Below are 21,323 nucleotides of genomic sequence, written 5' to 3'. Positions count from 1 at the left end.
TGAGATTAGAGCCTCAGAATTGGGAGGCAGACATGCTCATACTTCTGAACTGCCCTGCCCGAGATGTACTGCATGGTTACATGTGTTGATGGCGCCCTCTCATGGCCAAATTCAGTTTTTATGCGTGTGCTCTCAAAACTGACTGAAATCCCCTCACTTGACAGGGTTGGTTGTCAGAGGTTGAGGGAAAGCAGGCCTCTAAAGACAGGAGGCACAGTGCCGACAACCACCATCCCACACCCCAAGGCAGAGAGAGGTAATGCTTTAACAAAATTTGTTGGCTCAATCAATTATTGCATCTGTAATCTGTAGAATTGCATTATTGAAAAAAGGATGGCACATATTTAGGAAATCATTCTGCTGAAAATAGTTTGATCCAGTAAAAGATGTCCTGTCCATTTAATCCAGTGGCAACCTTCCTTAAAAAGATTTTCCAGTCTCCATGAGTGTGTAGAAAGGTGCTGTTCAAAAAAGTATTATATATATTATCCGTCCATCCGTTTTCTTAGCTGCTTATCCTCACAAGGGTCGTGGGACAGTTGTAGCCTATCCCAGCTATCTTCGGGCAAGAGGCAGAGTACACCTAGAAGTGGTCACCAGCCAATCGCAGGGCACTTATAAACAAACAACCATTCACACTCCTATTTACACCTAAGTGCAATTTAGAGTCTTCAATCAACCCACCATGCATGTTTTGGTAATTTGGGAATCCTACTACCCGGAGAAAACCCACACAGGCACGGGAAGCGAGGACCCAGGTCCTCAGAAATGTGAAGCAGATGTACTAACGAGTCTTCCACCATGCTGCCACTTAATGTATCATTATTACCGTTATATGTATGACCAGACATTATCTGTACAACAGCACGCATCCGAAGCCGGATTCTCATTCTTGAGATTTAAATTGGAATAGACACCTAGCCAAATTCAGAAAGGAAAATGGGACACTGAAGTTTGAGAGAAGCACATTTTTTAATGTTCAGTCATACAGCACAGCAAAGGAGGAGTCAGACGCTAATTTTTCTCTCACTTCAGTCCTGAAGGCAGTTATACAGAAGACACCAGTCAGGAGCACCACACCTCTCATCCACACTCCAGTCGCCCGCAACCGGGACAGCCCAGCACTGACCCTCACGAGTTTGATGATGAATTTGATGACGACGACCCACTACCTGTCATTGGACACTGCAAAGCTTTGTACTCTTTTGACGGTAAGCCTAGATACATTGCTTGCATCAGTATGAGTACCTTTTATTTTTAATATTTTCAGAATCTATTCATTTTTTTGTTTGTCAATTTTTTTTTTTAATTGAAACGGATGTTTTGTATAGTATGTAAGCAACCATATTAGGCAGCAATGAAAGAAAACTCGAACAAAATACCTGGAACAATTAATTTTATTTTGAATACATTTAATATAATGATAATTGCGTATCAAACAATCCAAATTTATTTGTATGTGTAAAGTGAATTCTTGCTCCAATCTGTAGAATATATGCCATCTGCAGTTGAACCTTGGTTTACAAATGATTAGTTTGACAAACAAATGGGTTTATGCATACAATTTTTTTAAATAAAGTACCTCGGTTATCACACTATTTTCGATGTATAAACCGTCTGAGCATTTGGTAGTTGTTTTTTTTTGTGCGATGTAAACATAACTCTCGCTATGCGGATCACATATTACAGATATTTGTGTATTTGCTCTAACTTACTCATCGGTATGACTCTTCAAAAAAAAAAAGGAAAAACTTTCTAGTGATAGTGTTACTGTACTCTGAAGCCTAATTTTATTATTGTTCAAAACAAAGAAGAAAAGGAATTCCTGAAGATGAGAATGGTGTTTGTATCGATGATCTTCCGGCACAGTTTTGTTTGGTGAAATTTACCATCTGTACCAATTTATTTGCAAAAAAAGCAAAGCAATTTTTTTTTGTATATCACATTTCATACACAAGTGTCCAGTGTGCCTTACATGACTTAAAAACCATTAAAATACACACATACAGGTTTTGTGTTGTATTTTGACAAGCATTTAAAAGGTAATTTTCCAAAATATGTCAATGTAATATCACCGTGTGTTGTTTGATGAGCTTCTCATTGTGGTTGGTTTGACAAAATATTAGTTTGTTTTCCTCACTCTTAGGTCAGAATGAGGGAACCCTCGTCATGGCAGAAGATGAGGTGACTACAATTTTTTTTCTCCCATTTGAATTCATGCTGTGGCTGTGGCTCAGTAGAGAGGCAGCATTTTAACTATTCATCAATGTTTTTGTAGTTTAATAAATGTGATAAAGTAGAGAGTGTACAGTGTTCACCACTTGTCCACTGAATCCACTCACACGGTTTTGGATGTCTGCTGAAGGTGTACAGTGGTTGTTCACGCTGATGTTAAGAACTAAGCAAACAATATTGCTGACCTGTGTTTAATAAAGGTTTTGTAAAAATATATTAATCTGAAAATTATTTTTGAAAGTTTTATCTTCTTGTTCAGTTATTTAACTCGAAAGCAATCTTGTAAACCAAATATGTCGTCAGTACAACACGAGATAAGTGTAATCAATTTGCCATTTATCAGGATTACCTTTTAGTCTTTTGGGAAAATAATTTTTACCATCGACGTATGCAACAGAGCAGCTTTATAAGAGTTCTCAAGTATTATCAGTGTAGATTGTGCAGTATAAAAAGAAAAATCTCGGAACTATGCTCAGCATCTAGCATCTTTTGAAGCATTTTGCCTCTGTAGACTCATGCTAAGCCAAAAATGTGAAAATATGATGAACTACAGTCCGAAACCACAAAGTACAATGCCGCAAAACATAATAATAATGTAATACATCTTAATCCATGAAATTGGGGCATATATATAGCTAAATATGTTTCACTTTAGAGAATTATTCAAAATGATTATTGTTTCACTTTATGTGCGCAACAATAGACCGGCAACCATTTCACGGCGATCAAGTCTTCATTCAGCACGGGTTACAGTTGCATGGATAGAATCCTCATTTATTGTAAGCGAATGAAATGAAAGAGTGAAATTTTGAACAATGTAGTGACAGTAAAATCCTGCTTTACAACAGCCTTTTGTAAATAGTTCGGCAAGCTAAAGGTTTCTCTTTTGTTGCCTTTTTGCCCTCATTGTTATCACCGTGTCTGAGTGATGTCATCTATAGTAGTTGGTATGCGGTTGTTTTTTCTTCTTCATGAAACAAAGTTGTTGAACGATGACTGACGACGTTCCTGTTGTGGTCGTGGCATCGCAAAGAGTTTCCTGGCAACTTTACCAGCTTTGTAAATTGCTCCCTCATTCTTTCTGCTATTTGCTCAACAAAGCTTCATCTGCATGTCTAAATAGCCTCCATTTCTCTTACACGACTTCCTGGCGCCACCATTTTTAGGAGCTTTTTTAATATATTGTTATCTTTATCAATTGATTGCCTTGGGAAAATGACCGGACATTATATCACCTAATGTAGGATTACAAATAAAGTACCCAATGAGTATTTATTAAAGATAAATCCGCACCAGTCCAGTTGTTGAGTTCCGATGTGAAATTGTGATTTAATAAGATACAGCAAAAGTGACTTCATTATTTAAACAGGCATTCAGTAAGCCACAGTTTGACTCACAGCTTTCTTTTATAAGACCTTTTCTCTTTGCCTGCAGGTGTTGTACATCATTGAGGAAGATAAAGGCGACGGCTGGACCAGGGCGAGGAAGCAGAGTGGGGAAGAAGGCTACGTCCCCACCACCTATGTGGAAATCACCATGGAGAAGAACTGTAAAGGTGCTGTCACCTATATCTGAAGCGCCATTGTCCTTTTTTTCCTTCTGGCCATATACAGTGAAGAAAATAAGTATAATAATATAAGTAAGTATAATAAGTAAGTTCTCTCACTTAGAAATCATGGAGGGGTCTGAATTTTTCATCGTAGGTGCATGTCCACTGTGAGAGAGATAATCTAAAAAGAAGTTCCAGAAATCACTATGTATGATATTTTTACCGATTTATTTGTCATAAAAGCTCCAAATAAGTATTTGAACACCTGTCCATCAGCTAGAATTCTGACCCTAAAAGACCTGTTAGTCCGCCTTTAAAAGTCCACATCCACTCCATGTATTATCCTGAATCAGATGCACCTGTGGGACGTTGTTAGCTGCATAAAGACATTTGTCCCCTCCGTACGATCAGTAAGACTCAAACTTCTAACATGGACAAGACCAAAGAGCTGTCCAAAGACACCGGAGACAAAATTATACAACTCCACACGGCTGGAAAGGGCTACGGAGAAATTGCCAAGCAGCTTGGTGAAAAAATGTCCACTGCTGGAGCAATCATTAGAAGAAACTAAACATGACAGTTAATCTCAATGGGAGTGGCATCTCAATGATCCTTATAAAGGTAAGAAATCAGCCCAGGACTACACGACAGGATTTGGTCAATGACCTGAAAAGAGCTGGGACCACCGTTTCCAAGGTGACTGTTGGTAATACACTAAGACGTCATGGTTTGAAATCATGTATGGCACGGAAGGTTTCCCTGCTTAAACCAGCACATGTCAAGGCCCGTCTTAAGTGTGCCATTGACCGTTTGGATGATACAGAGGAATCATGGCAAAATGCTTTGTGGTCAGATGAGACCAAAATGGAACTTTTTGGTCATAATTCCGCTAACCGTTTTTGGAGGAAGCCGAATGATTAGTTCCATCCCAAGAACACCATCGCCACTGTGAAGCATGGGGGTGGTAGCATCGGGCTTTGGGGGTGTTTTTCTGCACATGGGACAGGACAACTGCACTGTATTAAGGAGAGGATGACCGCGGCCATGTATTGTGAGAATCTCTTTCCTTCAGTCAGAGCATGTAAGATGGGTCGTGGCTGGGTCTTTCAACATGACAACGACCTGAAGCACACAGCCAGGAAAATCAAGAAGGGGCTCCGTAAAAAACTTATCAAGGTTCTGACTTGGCCTGGCCAGTCCCCAGACCTAAACCCAATAGAAAATATTTGCAGGGAGCTGAAGCTCCGTGTTTCTCAGCAACAGCCCAGAAACCCGTCTGATCTAGAGAAGATCTGTGTGGAGGAGTGGGTCAAAAGCCCTCCTGCAGTGTCTGCAAACCTGTTGAAGAACTACAGGAAACGTTTGACATCTGGAATTGCAAACAAAGGCTACAGTATCAAATATTAATATTGGTTTTCTCAGGTGTTCAAATATTTATGTGCAGCTGTATCACATATATAAATCGTTAAAAAAAATCATACATTGTGATTTCTGGATTTTTCTTTTTAGATTATCTCTCTCACAGCGAACATGCACTGACGATGAAAATTTCAGACCTTTCCATGATTTCTAAGTGGGAGAATTACAATATAGCAGGGTGTTCAAATACTTATTTTCTTCACTATATGCATTCACGATGAAGAACGTGTCTGTACATCTGCATGGACTTTGTCTTGTGTTCCTCTCTTTTGGTTTTCCTCTCATCTTTCATTGCCCTGCCTGCTTTTTCCACTAACTGTACAGCTGATGCTGCAGTGGTGAGTGTCTATTTGTTTTTGAGAGACTATTATTTCACATGTACTGTACCTGAGAGACTGTACATTCCTTATCGATCAAATTGATGAATATGTTTAGAGTAATATATTAGTTTGGGTTTCAACTAGTGGCTATATCTTGTCAATGTTTTTTAAGTTGCTGTATTGAAACTCAATTGCTTCTGATGCTATCTGAACTCACCTCATAATTTTGAAGTGTTTGTGTTACTGCGTTGTCGCGAGTGTTTGCGTGTGTGCGTGCATGGAATTAGTTTTTGCTTCATCTGTGCCATCCCAGCAGATTTTGTTTCATTGCAGTCTTGTGTTCACAACAGTGTCTTAATTCTGCTATCTGGGAATGATGATAAATAATTCACAAAGTTTCTAGAGCTGAGATTTTACGGTTCAGGTTGTGTGTTAGAAGTTAGTTTTATATCTTTACTAAAGTCTGCATTTCAGTAAAATTGTTTTGACCAAAAACAACAAATTATTCTTTCCCTCTACTCTCTCTTGTCCCTAACCTGTCACCCACCAATCCCTATTCCATTGTTTCAATGAAAATGACTCCAGAATTGTAGTTTAAGATCTAAAATCTGTTGGCTCTTTCTCCAAATAAGGATGCACCTACTTCCACATCTGACTTACTACATATGAACCGATTGACATTGACGAATGCTGTCACATTAAAAACATCAAATGTACATTATAATGAAGAGGACGGGACTGTACAGTGTGATATGATTAGGTTTGTGATCCAATAGCAACGTTGCGTGTCTATTCGTGTTTGTGTCTATAATAAGCACATATATGATTGTGTTTTATGAACTGACTCTCTCCTCTATATGACTGTGCAGGTTCCTGAGGGCTGCAGGGTGGCCAGGTGGTTTGATTGGCTGGTGGAGGGCTCTTGCTGATTGCTGATTTTTTTTGGTGGTGGGGAGGAGAAAGAGAGAGAGGCAATGAGAAGGGCAAGTTTGCATGCCAGCATGCTCTCATATCCATAACAGCCTCAGCTTTCCAGCCTCATAACCGAAGAATAGGGGAGATCATAAAACAGGGGCGTCAAACTCATTTTCGTCACGGGCCACATTGTAGTTACGATTTCTCTCAGAGAGCCGTTATGGGGCCGCAATATCTCAACGTTATCATTTATGATATGACAATTTGGACGTTTGGTACAGATTTTAACAAGAATCCTGGATGTTGACACACATGATTTGCCACATCAAATCCTATGGTGTGCTGGATCTGGCCCCTGGGCCTTGCGTTTGACACCTGTGTCATAAAAGGAAGACGACATTCAAACAAAAAAATGGCAGCAACACTGGACTTTGTAAAAAATGATTGTTTGAGGGGCTGTCAGCGTGCATTGTTTACGTAGTCTGCTTTTATTGGCCAGTAAGGGACGTGTGTCATGTTCCGCTTTGAGCAGTCAAGCTACAAACTCCTGACAGCAAAGGGAAGATATTCCACTAGTGTTCTCTAATTTGGCTGCGTGCAAAAGTCTAGGACACAAGCATCTTGACGTTTACGATTTCTCAGGCGTATAATATACAGGGTGGCTGAATCAGTCCTCAATCTCACTTTTTGAGGAAGATTCCTTTCATATCTTTTGCAATGCACTTGCAATAATAAAACATTCCATGAGCTCCAGCTGCATTAGGTTGCTGTTTTAAGATAGTTCTAATGACTTGTTTTTAGACATTTTATTATTATTTAAATTGTGTTCATTAATGCATTCTCCCCATTCTGGAATTGAGGAAAATGAAACTAATATATTGCAGGCTTAAGAAAGGTTAATACGGAGGCCTTAAAAGCACATAAAGGAAGGAAAAAAAGTGCTCGTGCCTGGCGTGCATGCATCACTATTTGGTGCGCATGATTTGCTACCTGACACGCACACATTAGTGTCGGGTACACACGCTTTTGTATCCGCTACTCACGTTAGTATCTGGTGTAAATGCTTTGGATCTAGTCCACATGTTAGAATCCACCGTGTATGTGTTAGCATCTGGTCCATATTAAATGTTCTCCTGGTCTCTTTTGGGGTCCTGTAGATTTCAGTATTTGCTGCTGCTAACAATATGAGTGCCGCACTGTTTTGAACTCCTCCCTTCTATCATCACACGTGCTCGATTGGGGATGCCTGCCTGCCTGAGCCACTCTGCTCCCCATGTCTGCGTTCAATTGTCGCCCACATTTCATTGCATGTCCCTAACTCTCTAAATGTCTGCCATAACCTGATCCACCATGTTCATGTGGACTAAGCGGTCTATGGAATCCTTCTTGTCACAATGTATTTCCAGTATGATTTAAAGTTCTCCCAACCACCTCCCAAACAGCATTTTTATTCAAGACTATCGTAGGACTATCTACCACCCTGTCCATGGTCCTCTTTCCTCCTCTCGCCCTGCTCTTATTTAGCGACTTGATATTTTAACCAGCAGGTGGCAGACCTCCCCCACCAAAGTGCAAGGCTGCTTCTTTTTGAATAAAATCAACAAAAGAGGAGCTCAAGTGTCTTTCCACAAGATTTTGCTTTTCAAGCTGACTGTTGAGGCTCAGATGTCTGCTGATCTCCCTGACTACATCTCCCATCAGCCCGTCGTCAGCCGCCACCTCACATCTGGCGGGCCTTGATTGCCCTTGAATCCTTTTCTATTTTGGAATGTGCGTGCGCCGCTGATGTGTCCACACATCTTTCAAGTGTGGTGTTCCAAGTGCACACGTGTTAGTTGTTAATTAAATGACTTGTACATAATAGCATCTTTTCTGTTCCGTTTGAATGTATTTCCATGGTGATTGTGCTCCGGTTTGTTCACCTAATTAATTGATTAATTGACTTTCAAATAGAACCGATGCACTTTACCCCGGAGTAATACAGCATTTGAATTTGATCACCCGAAAGAATGAACGTTTCAGTTTTTGAGTGCGGGTTGAACACGTGTGTTGCAATGCAGAACAAAATGAAACCTCTGGTGATTTTATCTTTTAATCACCTGCGATTTTTCTACTCTTTTTGTACGAGCTGTCATAAACAGCTTTTGCATGATTTCACCTTTTCAATCGATTTTTTTTTTTTTTACAGTTGTTTAAAACTGTTTCTATGTTTTTTTCTAAACACGTGGGAGTTGAGTTGACAAATTCACAACAATCAATTTCCCTGTAATGCCTTTTTCTGACAAATAATGTTGCTGAACGTAACCATAATATTTGACCAATATGTGTTCTTTTTATTTATGAAACTGTGAACTGTGCATAATGATGCTATCGATGCTACTTAAACATCCCTCAGCCTTATTAATCTATGTAGCCACCTCTTTATAAAACAATTGATTTTTCAATGTGTCTCAAGGTTGAAGTACAAAATATCTATTTTCTTACTGTGGCCCCTAATTACCTTCAGGCCACCCTGCAGATGAAGCTTTAATTTGACCCCTCCTTGTCAGGTAATACTCAGTGGAATTGTAAAAAAAAAAAAAAACTTGCGGCATAATGCTACTTGCTGTATCAGTTTAGGAAGAAAAATACATTTTTGACAGAATTGTTCTGTGCTATATTATTGAAAGGAAATTTCGCACAAATCATTTTCTCCATCATATTCTTTGTACAACAACAAATATTAATTGACTTCCAGTTGCTAATGTCAATGTCCAAACGTTGCCAATAAATTTTCTGCAGAGAGGCAAAATTAGGTTGAATTCTAATCCTTTCAATGTATTTCTTGAAAAAAAAAAAACAGCAATTAGTTATTTACACTCACAATTGTTGCAGTGATGCTTATTTTTTCACTTTACTATGTAAACTAAATTAATGCACTCATAGGTGTATTTCCGTCCTTGAACCTGCTGCTGGAATATACAACTGTTACAAGATCTCACTTTTTTTTAATGTGACTTTTATGAAGAGAATCATACATAATGCCATGTCATGGCATTATCTAAGCCGCTTATCCTCACAAGGGTTGCGGGAAAGATGGAGCCTATCCTAGCTAGCTTCAGGCGAAAGGCAGACTACAACCTGAACTGTCAGTCGCAGGGCAGATATAAGCTGGAATTGATCCCACACTGCCCGCAACAAAGGCAGGCCTGTGTACCACGACACCATCAGTGATTCTTCATCATACATAATTATCCTGAATATACAGAACACAAGATACAGTTGTATATATAAGCAAATCGGTTTTACTAAATTTGATTTGAATCGGACCATGGTCTTATATAAACTGCACCACTTATTGAATTCCTCAAAGTACTGCTACTATGCAGTAAAAACATTCACAATACTCTTGACATCGCTTTGATTTGAAGTGTATTCATCTTGTTAGTCCTGGAGGCATTGTAAAATCCATGTTCCATGTACAGATAACTGTCCTCTTTCTTGTAAATGTACTGATGAAACCACCCTTCAAAGTAAAGTCTCAGTAATCAAAACACATAGGTACACTACTTAGGTTGTCATGTCCTGATCATACTCTGTGTTTATACCACGTTGTATTTGTTGTTATAACCAAAGGCAGTACTCCCCCCAGCCCCCATTCTCATGCACACTGTTTTTTTTTTTTACACTTTGAATGTTGTCAGACACTTTTGTGGACTAAATGCCTTTTTCAACTCGTAAAATATTGCTGAAATAAAGCCAGCAAGAATGAATACTTTTGGTTTCAGTCTGTTATTACAAAATGACTACAATGACCAAATTTGACTCTTTACTGACTCATCAGTAGTATGTAGAGCTGTGTCCAGATGTATTTATCCTGAAACAAGAGCAAGCAAGTGAAATAAAACAAGAGATTGTGATGTTGCACTTAGCATTTCGGGTTTGCGGACATTTTATGCATGAGTGCCTGCATTTTCAGACAATATTTGGACCACGTTGTGATTTGGATGGAACGCATTTGCGGTCAATTTCTAATGGACCTTCAGGCGTTCTGCAGATACTGCACTACCACCTTCACTTGTTTGTTGGTTGTGTTTCTTGCTGCCTCCACTTCAGTCTTCATTCAGTAAAAAGCATGCTCTATTGGGTAGAGATCTGGACAGTGCCTTCCCCACCTTACACTTTTGCTGTCTCTTTTTGATGGCCTCCTTCAAACATATTCACATCTCATTTATATAGAACCAAATGCCAAATCAAAGTCTCATATCAACTCATTTTTGTGCTTCATTTTTTGATAATAATAAGATGGTAGGTCACATTTGACCAATTTTCATTTTTGAGTCCATGGTCCAAATCCCTTGGAGCCCATAAAAAGAGCAATAATTGCTTCATGGTAAATTCCATATTTTTATTAGCACTATTTATACACTACCTTGATTGTTTTATTTAATATAAATTTTGCTCATGTAAAGAATCAGAATGAATGTATTTTGGAGCCAACTTTTCCAAGCTGTGCATTTCTATGATGTATGCAAATACAAACTCCACAGAAATGTACCATATATATTAAGCTTACCACAGTAGTTCAGAATATAAACATTCAAATTCATTGATATTTTTTCTTCTTCCTCAATTATATACAAAACAAAGGAGTGAATGCTTTACAGTATGTGCAACTTAAAATACTTCCGCATCATTTCATTTACACACAAACACAAACTGTTTTAGACATTTTGAATTGAACTCATGTGGTTTCACTTATCAAGCATGTTGGGGGCCCATTTAGTTTTTGGTGGTTTTGTTGTCTCAGGAGAGTCCAACAATTATTACACAATTATTTGTTGGTTTTAGTTAGCTATTTTGATGGACTTTATACACATATGTCTGCTCTTTTAAAAAAAAAAGTGCAAAAACGTCTTTGTCATTTTCATCATAGTGCCTTTACAGGGCCGTGGCACTCCAAAGACGCACAAGGTTCTTTGTAAATTTACAATCCACAAGTAGTGACCAAGTTAAAGCATTTCTTATTCTGGCTACTTCCAACACATCATTGAAGGAATGGAGGGGAAACTATTTTGTGAAACACAACATATACAGTACATGACAATCGAAGTGGAAATGATGAACAAACAGCACATTATGCTCACAATAGCTACCACAAGATCAGCCTCACTAAAATACCATTTTATAGAGCTCATGCACATGACGTCACCATTTTCACGGCGCCATATTGCTGGTCAAACAGAGCTCCTCGACATTGTGGGAGACATTGAACCGGAGGACAATATTTACAACACCCGAGATCTGTTGTGCTGTTGGTTGTCACAACAGACGAGACAGATATTCAAAGAGATAATTCTATGGAATACCAGCTGAAAAGACCAGAAAATATCAATGGATTTCGGCAATTAAACATGACGGATGGTGCCTAACCAAAATACACACACCTGTGTTGCGATTGTTTCATTTAAGGTAGGAATTACTCTTCTCAATCTCAAATTACCCAAAAAGTATTTTTAACGCCAAGTTGGCTCATTAAGAACAATGCATCTTAAAAAAAAACTATCTGTCGCAGAGGTTTACGGAGGTTAAGTGTGACTGCAATTGCTTCAGTGTACGTTCCGTGGAGACAACTCCGTCCTCTTTATTTTTTAAATCAAAGTTAATGAATGTGAGTTTCTGTAAAACCAGGAGTCATTTATTTAAATATTGGTATTTGTATTGAATACTAGCTGAAAAGATCAATGGATTCAGGCAATGGTTAACGTGTTGCCAAACACACTTCCGCGTCCACGAGCTGTCAAAAGCGTCACTATGTACGATGTATTTCTGATAAGAACAGATCCAGCAAAGTATTCGAATGCGTCCAGACTTTTATACGCTTTCAAACTTTTCTGTGTAAATCTCGATGACTTACTCACCAGATCCATGTGTATATCCAGTTGTCCAAGACAAGCGAAAGCGAATTAACAGTCCAATTTCTTATTGGCAAAAACATCAATTTCAGTATTATATACGGGTCCTCTATGCCGAGTTTATCTAATTTTTCCACGTACCGTCATTTATTTTCACCTTCTAAATGTCTGACGATATCGGACAAAACTCTGGGCGTCGTGCTACAAGACATATTTCCGTGTCGTCTCCAACCAACTTAGCATTAAACAATGCTTAGCTTGACTGGCAATATGGCAAGGTAAACAAGTCACGTGATTTTATGACGTAGGTGCACGAGCTCTATCGTAACATTACGTTGTATCATTGAGTGGCAATGAAGTCGTTCAGGTTATAGTTTACAACCTTTGAAAATGAATCTGTACATTTGTCGGAATATTTTGTCTGGCTGTATGTAGTGTAGATATGCTGGCCTCCTCCCAAAATGTAACGCTTGTTTTCATATCCTTTGATCAATACATTGGTTTGAAGGGCAACATAAAGTTTTTTATAAACCTGTTTATGTCTTAAGGATCCTGCAAGAAATTAATTTCAGTGGGCCACCATCATTCACTGTCAATAAAAAAATGCATGAACTATAAATGCCTACAATTTTAAATTATCAATAAATTTTTTTGAAAATAGAATTCATTGTCAGTTTCAGGATTTGCAACACAAAAAAATTTAAATTTTCCTTTTTACAGGAATCTACCGTTATTGATCAAATTAGATGAAAATAAGCTGAAAAACAAAGAATGGACCTGATTCAGATTCTCCCTTCCCCTGTCTTTGCTAATGAGTGTTTTAGCTCTTCTATTTCTCACCAATGTCACATTAAATGGCTAAAGTGAAGCAGTCTGTAAGCCTATACATTCTGTTTGTTGCTGTCCATTGGAAGTCAAATTAAAGTGTGTATTTTGGGCAGGGGCTCCAACTTTCTTGACAAGGCAGTGAGGATGAGATTGAATTTGCTGTAGCGGTCCGATTGGTTGACTGAAGCGGCGCGACTCCCCCACAGCAGCCGTAGCTGAAAGTCCGTCTTGAACACCTCCAGCAGGTCTTCATCGCATTGGAAACCTAAAAACGGACGTTCACACTTTTCAACATACAGTCCATGGAAACCCACTGGATTGATTTGCAAAACACACACAGTTACGCAAGTCGCAGAAAATCAAATTCAATTCAGCTGAGTATCCCAAACTTTGTGCATCTTGTATATAATCTCATTTGAGTGAAATGATTTGGTTTACCATGCATGACTGTTTGTGCATTCTCAGTGTAGCTTTGAGCATGATGTGCCACGTGGCGTGCGGCCTCGAGGTGACGCAGCATGATGTCACAGCCCTGGTCGCTGGTCTCCCACAGCTCCGCCCCCTCTGCCGGGATGGAAGGACGCTCCAGCAAGGTGAGGAGCGGCACCAGGAGTGGAACACACACCACAGCAGGACAAGGGGCTAAAGGACATTAAAAAAAAAAAAACTACTGTACTTTAGATTGCCCAAGAACCTTGTGCTCTATCCTCAAAACTAAGTCCCTCTACCAAGATTGAACCAACCGTTCCATGCAGGTTGAAAGAAGTCAAATTTAAGGGTGGGCTGTTTGTGGCCCAGCCCGTACTTTGCCAGCCTGTGACCTAAGTGGTCAATATGCGTGTGTGAATGTACTTTATACAGTTGACTGGAGACCGGTCCAGGGTGTGACGTGTGACCACAACTGTATAAAAACACACACAGACACGCTTTTGTTTCATTTGTTGTCATGTGCATACCTGTTCCCTCGTAGAGATTCTTGTAGAAAGGTTTTAGAGTTTTCTCATAGCTAATTGCAGTCTGTGTGTAGTTCCTCCTTAGAGTCTTCCACGTTTCCTCCAGGCGACTGATCTGCACAGTGGACAACAAATATCCGCATGTAAATGTTCATGAACTTAATGTCAAATGTAGGTCTTCTTTGTCTTTGTCATTCGATCACGTGAAATTTGAGGATCAATCTATAATATTCTATAATCTTTACAGGCAGAGTAAATTAGTTCTCTGAACTTTTGGATGCACATGTGCCACATTTGAAGGTTTCAGTTTGTTTTGCGCAACTTGCTTTTCTCTAACAAGGAGCTGAATGGGAAAATTCACAACCATCCATGAAATGAACAAGCCATTTTCAAAGATGTCCACATCTGTGCGTTTCTGTTATTCCTCCAGTCCCTTTTTTTAACACTCTGTTGCAACCTGTTGATGACACTCTATTCCACTTCCCTCCAAGAAGCTTTGTTTGAATCCTTGAAATCTGAACAACATGATGACAAAAATAATACCAATTGTAACTGAACCAGGAACTTCATTGGGCATCACATATTCTGGTTCTACTTAGATCAGTGCAGTAAACAAGATGAGGTATATTTTTGCATCTGTGCGTTACCTGGGGCAGTTCCAGAGCTTTCATCAGGGCGGTGAATGCAAACAGGTCACCGACAGTGTCCTTCAACTCCAATGCGACCAGGACAATCCGATTCAAAGTGCACGCCCGCTCTTCCACACTGCCCGTGCACCCCAGAATATCGACAGCGACGCCTATCGCCATAGTGTGGTGTCTAAAAGGAGGAGAAAAGGGACAGATGGATTTAAACTGCGATTTTGTCACAAAACTGTTAGAACTGTAAGAACATTGATGAACTTTGATGTTTCTTGTGTTCGATCAGGTGAGATTTTGAGATGCATTGCAGATTAGAATCTTTTGTGTGTGTTGTTGAGTTTATTGGTGCACAGCACACACACAATATGAACAACACTGTTAATTGCCTGATTTTTTAAATCTTCATGTGTGGGTCAGTTACTGATGAATAATCTAAATTTTGAAAAATCCTCATTTGTGTTTCGGGCCCTATCAGACTTAAGTTTAGACCTGCCTTTCAATTCAAATTAGGTACTAAATTTGATAACAAAAGATAGCTCGCAGAGGCTCCAGCATGGCTGTAACCGAAGTGAGGATAAGCGATGTAGAAAATAGATAGATGGGTGGATAAAGACAATAAGAATAATTAGGGGAATTTGGATGAGGGGATGTAGCTGATCTTTGTGAACTCTGGGGTGGTGAAACCCAACAAGTGTGCAATGAATCAACCAGGCTGAGTAATTCTTGATTCAATGGGCATTTTAATGAAAACATGTTTGGGGTGGGGTGGGATGGGGGGGATCTATTTAGTCTGGATATACATACCGTTCCATCAGGTCCAGCCTCAGCTGTTGACCATGTGGCAAGGTGATCAGTTCCAGGCCAGAAGCAACGCCCATCTGACCTCTTTGCTCAGGCGACACTCCGAGTATCCTTGCCACCTGCAAAGCAATATTTCTGCTTTATGACGTACCAGCAGCAAGTAATTTGCCTTCATTTGTTGTCTATTTCGTTGTGTATTTCTTATTAAGTAGCGATAACTTTGTGGGCTCTTGGAAGATTATTCGAGGAAACTAAACTGCTACTTTTATTATAACACTGGCCAATCTGTTTTCTGTACCTCACATCTTTATTACCAATAAACCAGGCAATAAAATAGTCATCTCATCTGAAGGTTGTTGTCCTTGCTTTTGTATCAGCAGGTCATGATGTGTAAATGTCCTGGAATCACCCTTGAGAGCCAACAGAGTTTGTTGTGGTTTAGCAAAAACAGCACGTTGCATCTGCGACACTAAACCAACCTCATGAAACCACGTGGAAAGAGTGAAGGCATTTTGGTTGGCATTCAAAGGTCCATTTGTGAGATGTGGTTTGAAGATCAAGCTTAGAATGACGTTATAGTGACGTCTAAGAGTTGAGGTAAAGGCACTAAAACCATGTGTGTTTGTGTGCGTGCGTGTGTGTGTGTACCTGGCAGTCAGCCATTAGCAGGTGTCGAGCTATGCTGTGGTGGTTGTGGCTCAGCAGCAGCTCCTTGGCTCTCTTCAAAACCAACATCTCCAGCGGTTTATTTTCAGCGGGCAGAAGTCGCGAGTTGAACTCCGTTGGTCGGAATGTGGACTCCGTCTCCACCACGGGCCTCAGGAACACATTCCTCTTTTCGTCCTCCTGCTCCTCCCTCCCCGTGTCCTCCTCTTGTTCCTCGCTGCTGTTTTCTAACGCCTCAATGGCATGATGGTAGGAACTTCTGTCCAGTCCTCTCTGGCCTCCCACCTCATCGAGGTCCTCACCTTCTTGCCTCAATCTCTCAACATAGCTGCATGACAGCTTCTCAAGTTCATGGGCGTTGTCCGGAATAAAGTTTGGAAGGTTTGGGTCATTCTGTTCCAGGTCTGCAGAAGTGGGTGCCTGGCATTTAGTTCGTCCTGGTATCGCTTCAGATTCGGGATACTGAATGTGTGGAAGTGCACTGCTGGAAGAGCTTCGCAGGTCTGCTTGAAAAGACTTTATCAGCGGACCTGTGATAGGACAATGACATCTATTACCTTACATATCACCTGGACTCATCAAAAGTAACCACATGCCCCACTGAATGGGGCACAGCAGTGGCATGAGTTTTTTTTTGTCATCTATGTGAACCACTACACTACCAGTGCCCCATTGAACAGAGGTGTTTTTATTTTTCAAAATTTTATTATTATTAATTATTTGCTAGTCCACATACAGTATATAATTTCCCCATTTTCCTCATTTCCATTATTTTATGTTTCCTTCTATTGTACTGTATGTTATCTTTGATGCGATTTGTGATTATTGTGCCACTGTGTGGAAGGCTTTTTTGTCCTGAGCTGTGCCACGCAGTTCTGTTGTTGAAGCTTGGGTGGTGCTTTGCATACCTCCCGCCCTCTGACTCACTCTCTCTCGCCCTCTCTCCCTCCCTCTCTTTCTTCCCAAATCAGCACCACCTCAGCTGCACCCCTGTCATCAATCAGCCCTCATCATCGCCTGCATTAAAGCCTGTCAGATCCGGGAAACTCGTGGGTTTTAACATTCTCTTGTGGTATACCGGCTCTAACCAACACGTAAGATACCCTCGTCCTCGGTATCCTTCTGTCCTCTGTGTTTTTCCTTGTCCTCAGTGCTCCTTCCGTCTTTCTCGTGTTGACCTCTTCCACCATGCCATCAAGCCATCCATCCATCTAGCTGCTCACACTGCAGCCTGCCGCACGTTCCTTGTCTCGACAACCCGCCAGTATTTCTCAAGGAGCCATCTCCATATCCTCTTCAATAAATCTTTTGCCATAAACCTCTCAGCCTCCGCTTTATTCTGGATCCAGTTCAAATTGTATCGTGACACTTTTCCTAGATGTATTTTCATTTTGACATTTTTGAAAAGCTACAAGGTCAGAACAGAGATTAATGATTAATTGTTGTTTGAAGCCAGTCTTTTCAGTCCATCAGTTTCAGCTATTGTTGCACAACACATACAATACTTGAGCTGTACTTATCTCAAGTTGACAGATTTACTGTAGTGTAATCAAAGCATCACTCCGTGTAACTTGACATTAAAAAATAAAAATAAATAAACATGGGATTTACCTCCCATCCTCCATGGACAAACAAGAGCTTCCTCACATGTGGAGTCCAGAATGGGTAACGACAGGCTGGGGCTGGTGGGCTCTGTGGAGCCCGAAGAGGGACCTGGGAGCTGAAGGCACTGGAAGTGAGGCAAGCGTGTCAGTGGAACTTTGCTGGGTTTGGGTGGAGGCTTAGGACACAGCTGGCTGTCAGAGCCACGGATTGGTTGGCCTGCAAGAAATCCCAAGATTTTGAACAGTTGATTATTATGTCTATACACTTTGAGCATTTTCAGCAATATTAAAGGGAAGAAAACCTATTGCAACAGTGAAGCAAATAAGTATTTGAACACCCTGCTATATTGCAAGTTCTCCCACTTAGAAATCATGGAGGGGTCTGAAATGTTCATCATGGGTGCATGTCCACCGTGAGAGAGATAATCTAAAAAGAAAAATCCATAAATCACAATGCATGATTTTTTAATGATTTATTTGTGTGATAAAGCTGCAAATAAGTATTTCAACACCTGTCCATCAGGTAGAATTCTAATCCTCAAAGACTTGTTAGTCCGCCGTTAAAAGTCCACCTCCACTCCATGTATAATCCTTAATCAGATGCACCGGTGTGGTGTCGTTAGCTGTCCTGTCCACCCTATACAATCAGTAAGACTCAAACTTGTAACATGGCCAAGACCAAAGAGCTGTCCAAAGACACCAGAGGCAAAATTGTACAACTCCACACGGCTGGTAAAGGCTACATTGAAATTGGCAAGCAGTTTGGTGAAAAAGGTCCACTGTTGGAGCAATCATTAGAAAATGGAAGACGCTAAACATGACGGTCAATCCCAATGGGAGTGGAGCCCCATGCAAGATATCACCTCGTGGGGTCTCAATGACCCTTAGAAAGGTGAGGAATCAGCCCAGGACTACACGACGGGACTTGGTCAATGACCTGAAAAGAGCTGGGACCACCGTTTCCAAGGTGACTGTTGGAAATACACTAAGATGTCATGATTTGAAATCATGCAAGGCACGGAAGGTTCCCCTGCTTTGACCAGCACATGTCAAGGCCCAACTTAAGTTTGCCAACGCCCATTTGGATGATACAGAGGAGTCATGGGAGAAAGTTTTGTGGTCAGATGAGACCAAAATTGAACTTTTTGGTCATAATTCCACTAATCATGTTTGGAGGAAGACGAATGATGAGTTCCATCCTAAGAACACCATCCCTACTGTGAACCATGGGGGTGTTTTTCTGCACATGGGATAGGATGACTAATTTTTTGGATGATCTCTCTCAAGAGTGGATATGCACCTACGATGAACATTTCAGACCTCTCCATGATTTTTAAGTGGGAGAACTTGCAATATAGCAGGGTGTTCAAATACTCATTTTCTTCACTGCAAATAATGAAATTTTTTCTGTATCTATATTTGATAAATCCATCCATTATCTGAGCCACTTATCCTCACAAGAGTCGAAGGACAAACTGGTTGCCAGCCAATCGTAGGACAAATAGAATAACATAAAAGAACTATTCACACTCACAATTGCATCAAAGGACAATTTTGAGTCTCCATTCATTGCAGTCAGGGTCGTGATTTGAACTCGGGTCCTCAGAATTGTGAGAAAGAGGCTCTAACCAGTTGCCCCACTGTGCTGCCTATATTTGACATATATACAGTATTTTATTTGATTTCTTCTTCATTCTTCAGTGCGTCTCAGTCGCTCAAGCATATGAGCAAACACGCCAATTTAATTTCCTATTCAAACGCAAGCAGTGTCGGGAAAAAAATTAAGCAGACACTCATTACTTTGCAGTGAATAAATGACTTTGTTGATATGAAAAAGTCTTCAGCGGCCATCTCACTCTCTGACCTGTTTGGGGCGTAGCCAACCTCCGTTGGACTGACGGGCTCAGCAATGGCTCACTGCCTGTCCGAAACACAGGAGACTTGGCATTTGGGCTGAGGGGAAGGGGGTCTGAGGGCAGGTGGTTCTGAGGTTTGGTTCCTGGAAGTCAAAGATAAGTTTAAGATAAGCGTAACACATGTAAAAGACCATTTTTACATGTGTTCATTTTTATATGATCTACAGAAGTCCAAGCCAATCTATCTGTTTTAAAAATCACTTGTAACTCTTGTGCCCCAAAATCTGCTCACTCCTGCATTAGACTTAATAATAATAATAATTCCCTATGTATGTTATTGGAATGATGCAAGAAGATGGAGTACCCACAGAAACCCACACAAGCGCAGTGTGAAGAATTCTGAGCTGTGAGGGAGATACGCTAAGCTCTGGAACATAAATATCCTGAATTCCTGATTCAATGCTGACTCTTTCTGGCTTTTTGCACCACACAGTTTCAAGTGCAAGATGACAAAATGTCAATTTTTTTCTCACCAAGTGGTAGAAAGCTCTCTGATTGGTGTGCTTTAAGTGGGCGCCGCTTCTCTGGAAGCTGATTTAGACTCGCTGGTTGACTGCCGCAACGATCCTTCAACCTGAGAAAATGATAATGTAAAATAATTACGAGCACACAGCCAGACTGGCTATTTTATAACTTGCAAATAGAGACTAAAGAGTCAATGGGTCACTGAGATGTTGACACACGTCATCTACTCTCGACTAACCTTGGCTGGCTACCTCTACTCATTCCATTATTGTGGTAGTGGGCACCATCGTGTACGCTGTGCGTGTTCTCTTGAATTTGTCCGTTGGCAATGTTGAGGCTGAGCCGTTTCTGATGCCGCCGTTCCTGTTCGACCAATTCTGACTTTCGATGGTTACCAGACAGTCCGTACTTATGTTCCAAGGAGCGCAATGGCAGTGCGCGGTTGATGGGATGGAATATAATGGCACCTACCACCTGGAACATAAACAAAGTCAATCAATTTACAGATGCTTAACAATCATTAAAAAAAGAATGAGTATGGGAGATTATCCATCCATCCATTTTCTTAGCCGCATATCCCTACGAGTGTTGCGGGAGTGCTGGAAGCTGTCAAAGGGCAAGAGGAAGGGTACACCCTGAATTGGTTGCCAGCCAATCACAGGGCACATCGAGGCAAACAGCCGCACTCACATTCACACCTAGTGGCAATTTAAAGTGTCCAATTAATGTTGCATGTTTTTGCGATGTGGGAGGAAACCGGAGTGTCCGGAGAAAACCCACACAGGCGCAGGGAGAACGTGCAAACTACACACAGGCAGGCCCGGGATTGAACCCGGGACCTCAGAATTGCGAGGCCAACGCTTTCCAAGTAATCCAAAGTGCTGCCTATGGGACATTAATTAAATATATTTTATTCATCCATCCAACCTTCCACCCATTTTCTGTTTCCCTTATGCTAATTCGCATCATGGGTGATCTGGGGCCTATCCCGAATTAGTTCAGGTGAGAGTTACAACCCAGACTGGTCACCAGCCAATCACAGATATTCATTACATCATTCCCGTCCCCCCCCCCCTCTCCCATTTCTAAATCTGACACTTATTAATCCAACAGGTTT

At 40.7% G+C, this 21,323-nt stretch overlaps 2 protein-coding genes across 8 annotated transcripts in view; one reads left to right on the top strand and one right to left on the bottom strand.

The window, feature by feature from the left end:
* The window catches only part of fnbp1l (formin binding protein 1-like), a 55,156-nt gene extending 46,639 nt beyond the window's left edge, over nucleotides 1-8,517 (top strand). For 2 of the 3 annotated variants that reach the window (XM_061824288.1, XM_061824285.1), the window contains 4 exons: nucleotides 165-256; nucleotides 1,036-1,211; nucleotides 2,147-2,184; nucleotides 3,670-3,858. In XM_061824288.1, coding sequence (XP_061680272.1) covers nucleotides 165-256; nucleotides 1,036-1,211; nucleotides 2,147-2,184; nucleotides 3,670-3,810 — 447 coding nt within the window. In that variant the 3' untranslated portion in view covers nucleotides 3,811-3,858. Of the gene's footprint in view, nucleotides 1-164; nucleotides 257-1,035; nucleotides 1,212-2,146; nucleotides 2,185-3,669; nucleotides 3,859-6,392 lie in introns of those variants that run through there. The other variant, XM_061824286.1, reaches the window with a different exon arrangement.
* A 155-nt stretch (nucleotides 8,518-8,672) lies between these two features.
* The window catches only part of bcar3 (BCAR3 adaptor protein, NSP family member), a 107,745-nt gene continuing 95,094 nt past the window's right edge, over nucleotides 8,673-21,323 (bottom strand). For 4 of the 5 annotated variants that reach the window (XM_061824281.1, XM_061824282.1, XM_061824283.1 and 1 more), the window contains 10 exons: nucleotides 20,445-20,680; nucleotides 20,215-20,315; nucleotides 19,690-19,824; nucleotides 17,833-18,042; nucleotides 16,204-16,751; nucleotides 15,559-15,674; nucleotides 14,761-14,932; nucleotides 14,117-14,228; nucleotides 13,599-13,802; nucleotides 8,673-13,425 (listed from right to left, as the gene is read on the bottom strand). In XM_061824281.1, coding sequence (XP_061680265.1) covers nucleotides 13,247-13,425; nucleotides 13,599-13,802; nucleotides 14,117-14,228; nucleotides 14,761-14,932; nucleotides 15,559-15,674; nucleotides 16,204-16,751; nucleotides 17,833-18,042; nucleotides 19,690-19,824; nucleotides 20,215-20,315; nucleotides 20,445-20,680 — 2,013 coding nt within the window. In that variant the 3' untranslated portion in view covers nucleotides 8,673-13,246. Of the gene's footprint in view, nucleotides 13,426-13,598; nucleotides 13,803-14,116; nucleotides 14,629-14,760; nucleotides 14,933-15,558; nucleotides 15,675-16,203; nucleotides 16,752-17,832; nucleotides 18,043-19,689; nucleotides 19,825-20,214; nucleotides 20,316-20,444; nucleotides 20,681-21,323 lie in introns of those variants that run through there. The other variant, XR_009795629.1, reaches the window with a different exon arrangement.

Source organism: Syngnathoides biaculeatus, chromosome 7 (genome assembly GCF_019802595.1).
Source record: "Syngnathoides biaculeatus isolate LvHL_M chromosome 7, ASM1980259v1, whole genome shotgun sequence".
NCBI lineage: Eukaryota > Metazoa > Chordata > Actinopteri > Syngnathiformes > Syngnathidae > Syngnathoides > Syngnathoides biaculeatus.
This window is presented reverse-complemented; position numbering and strand designations above follow the sequence as displayed.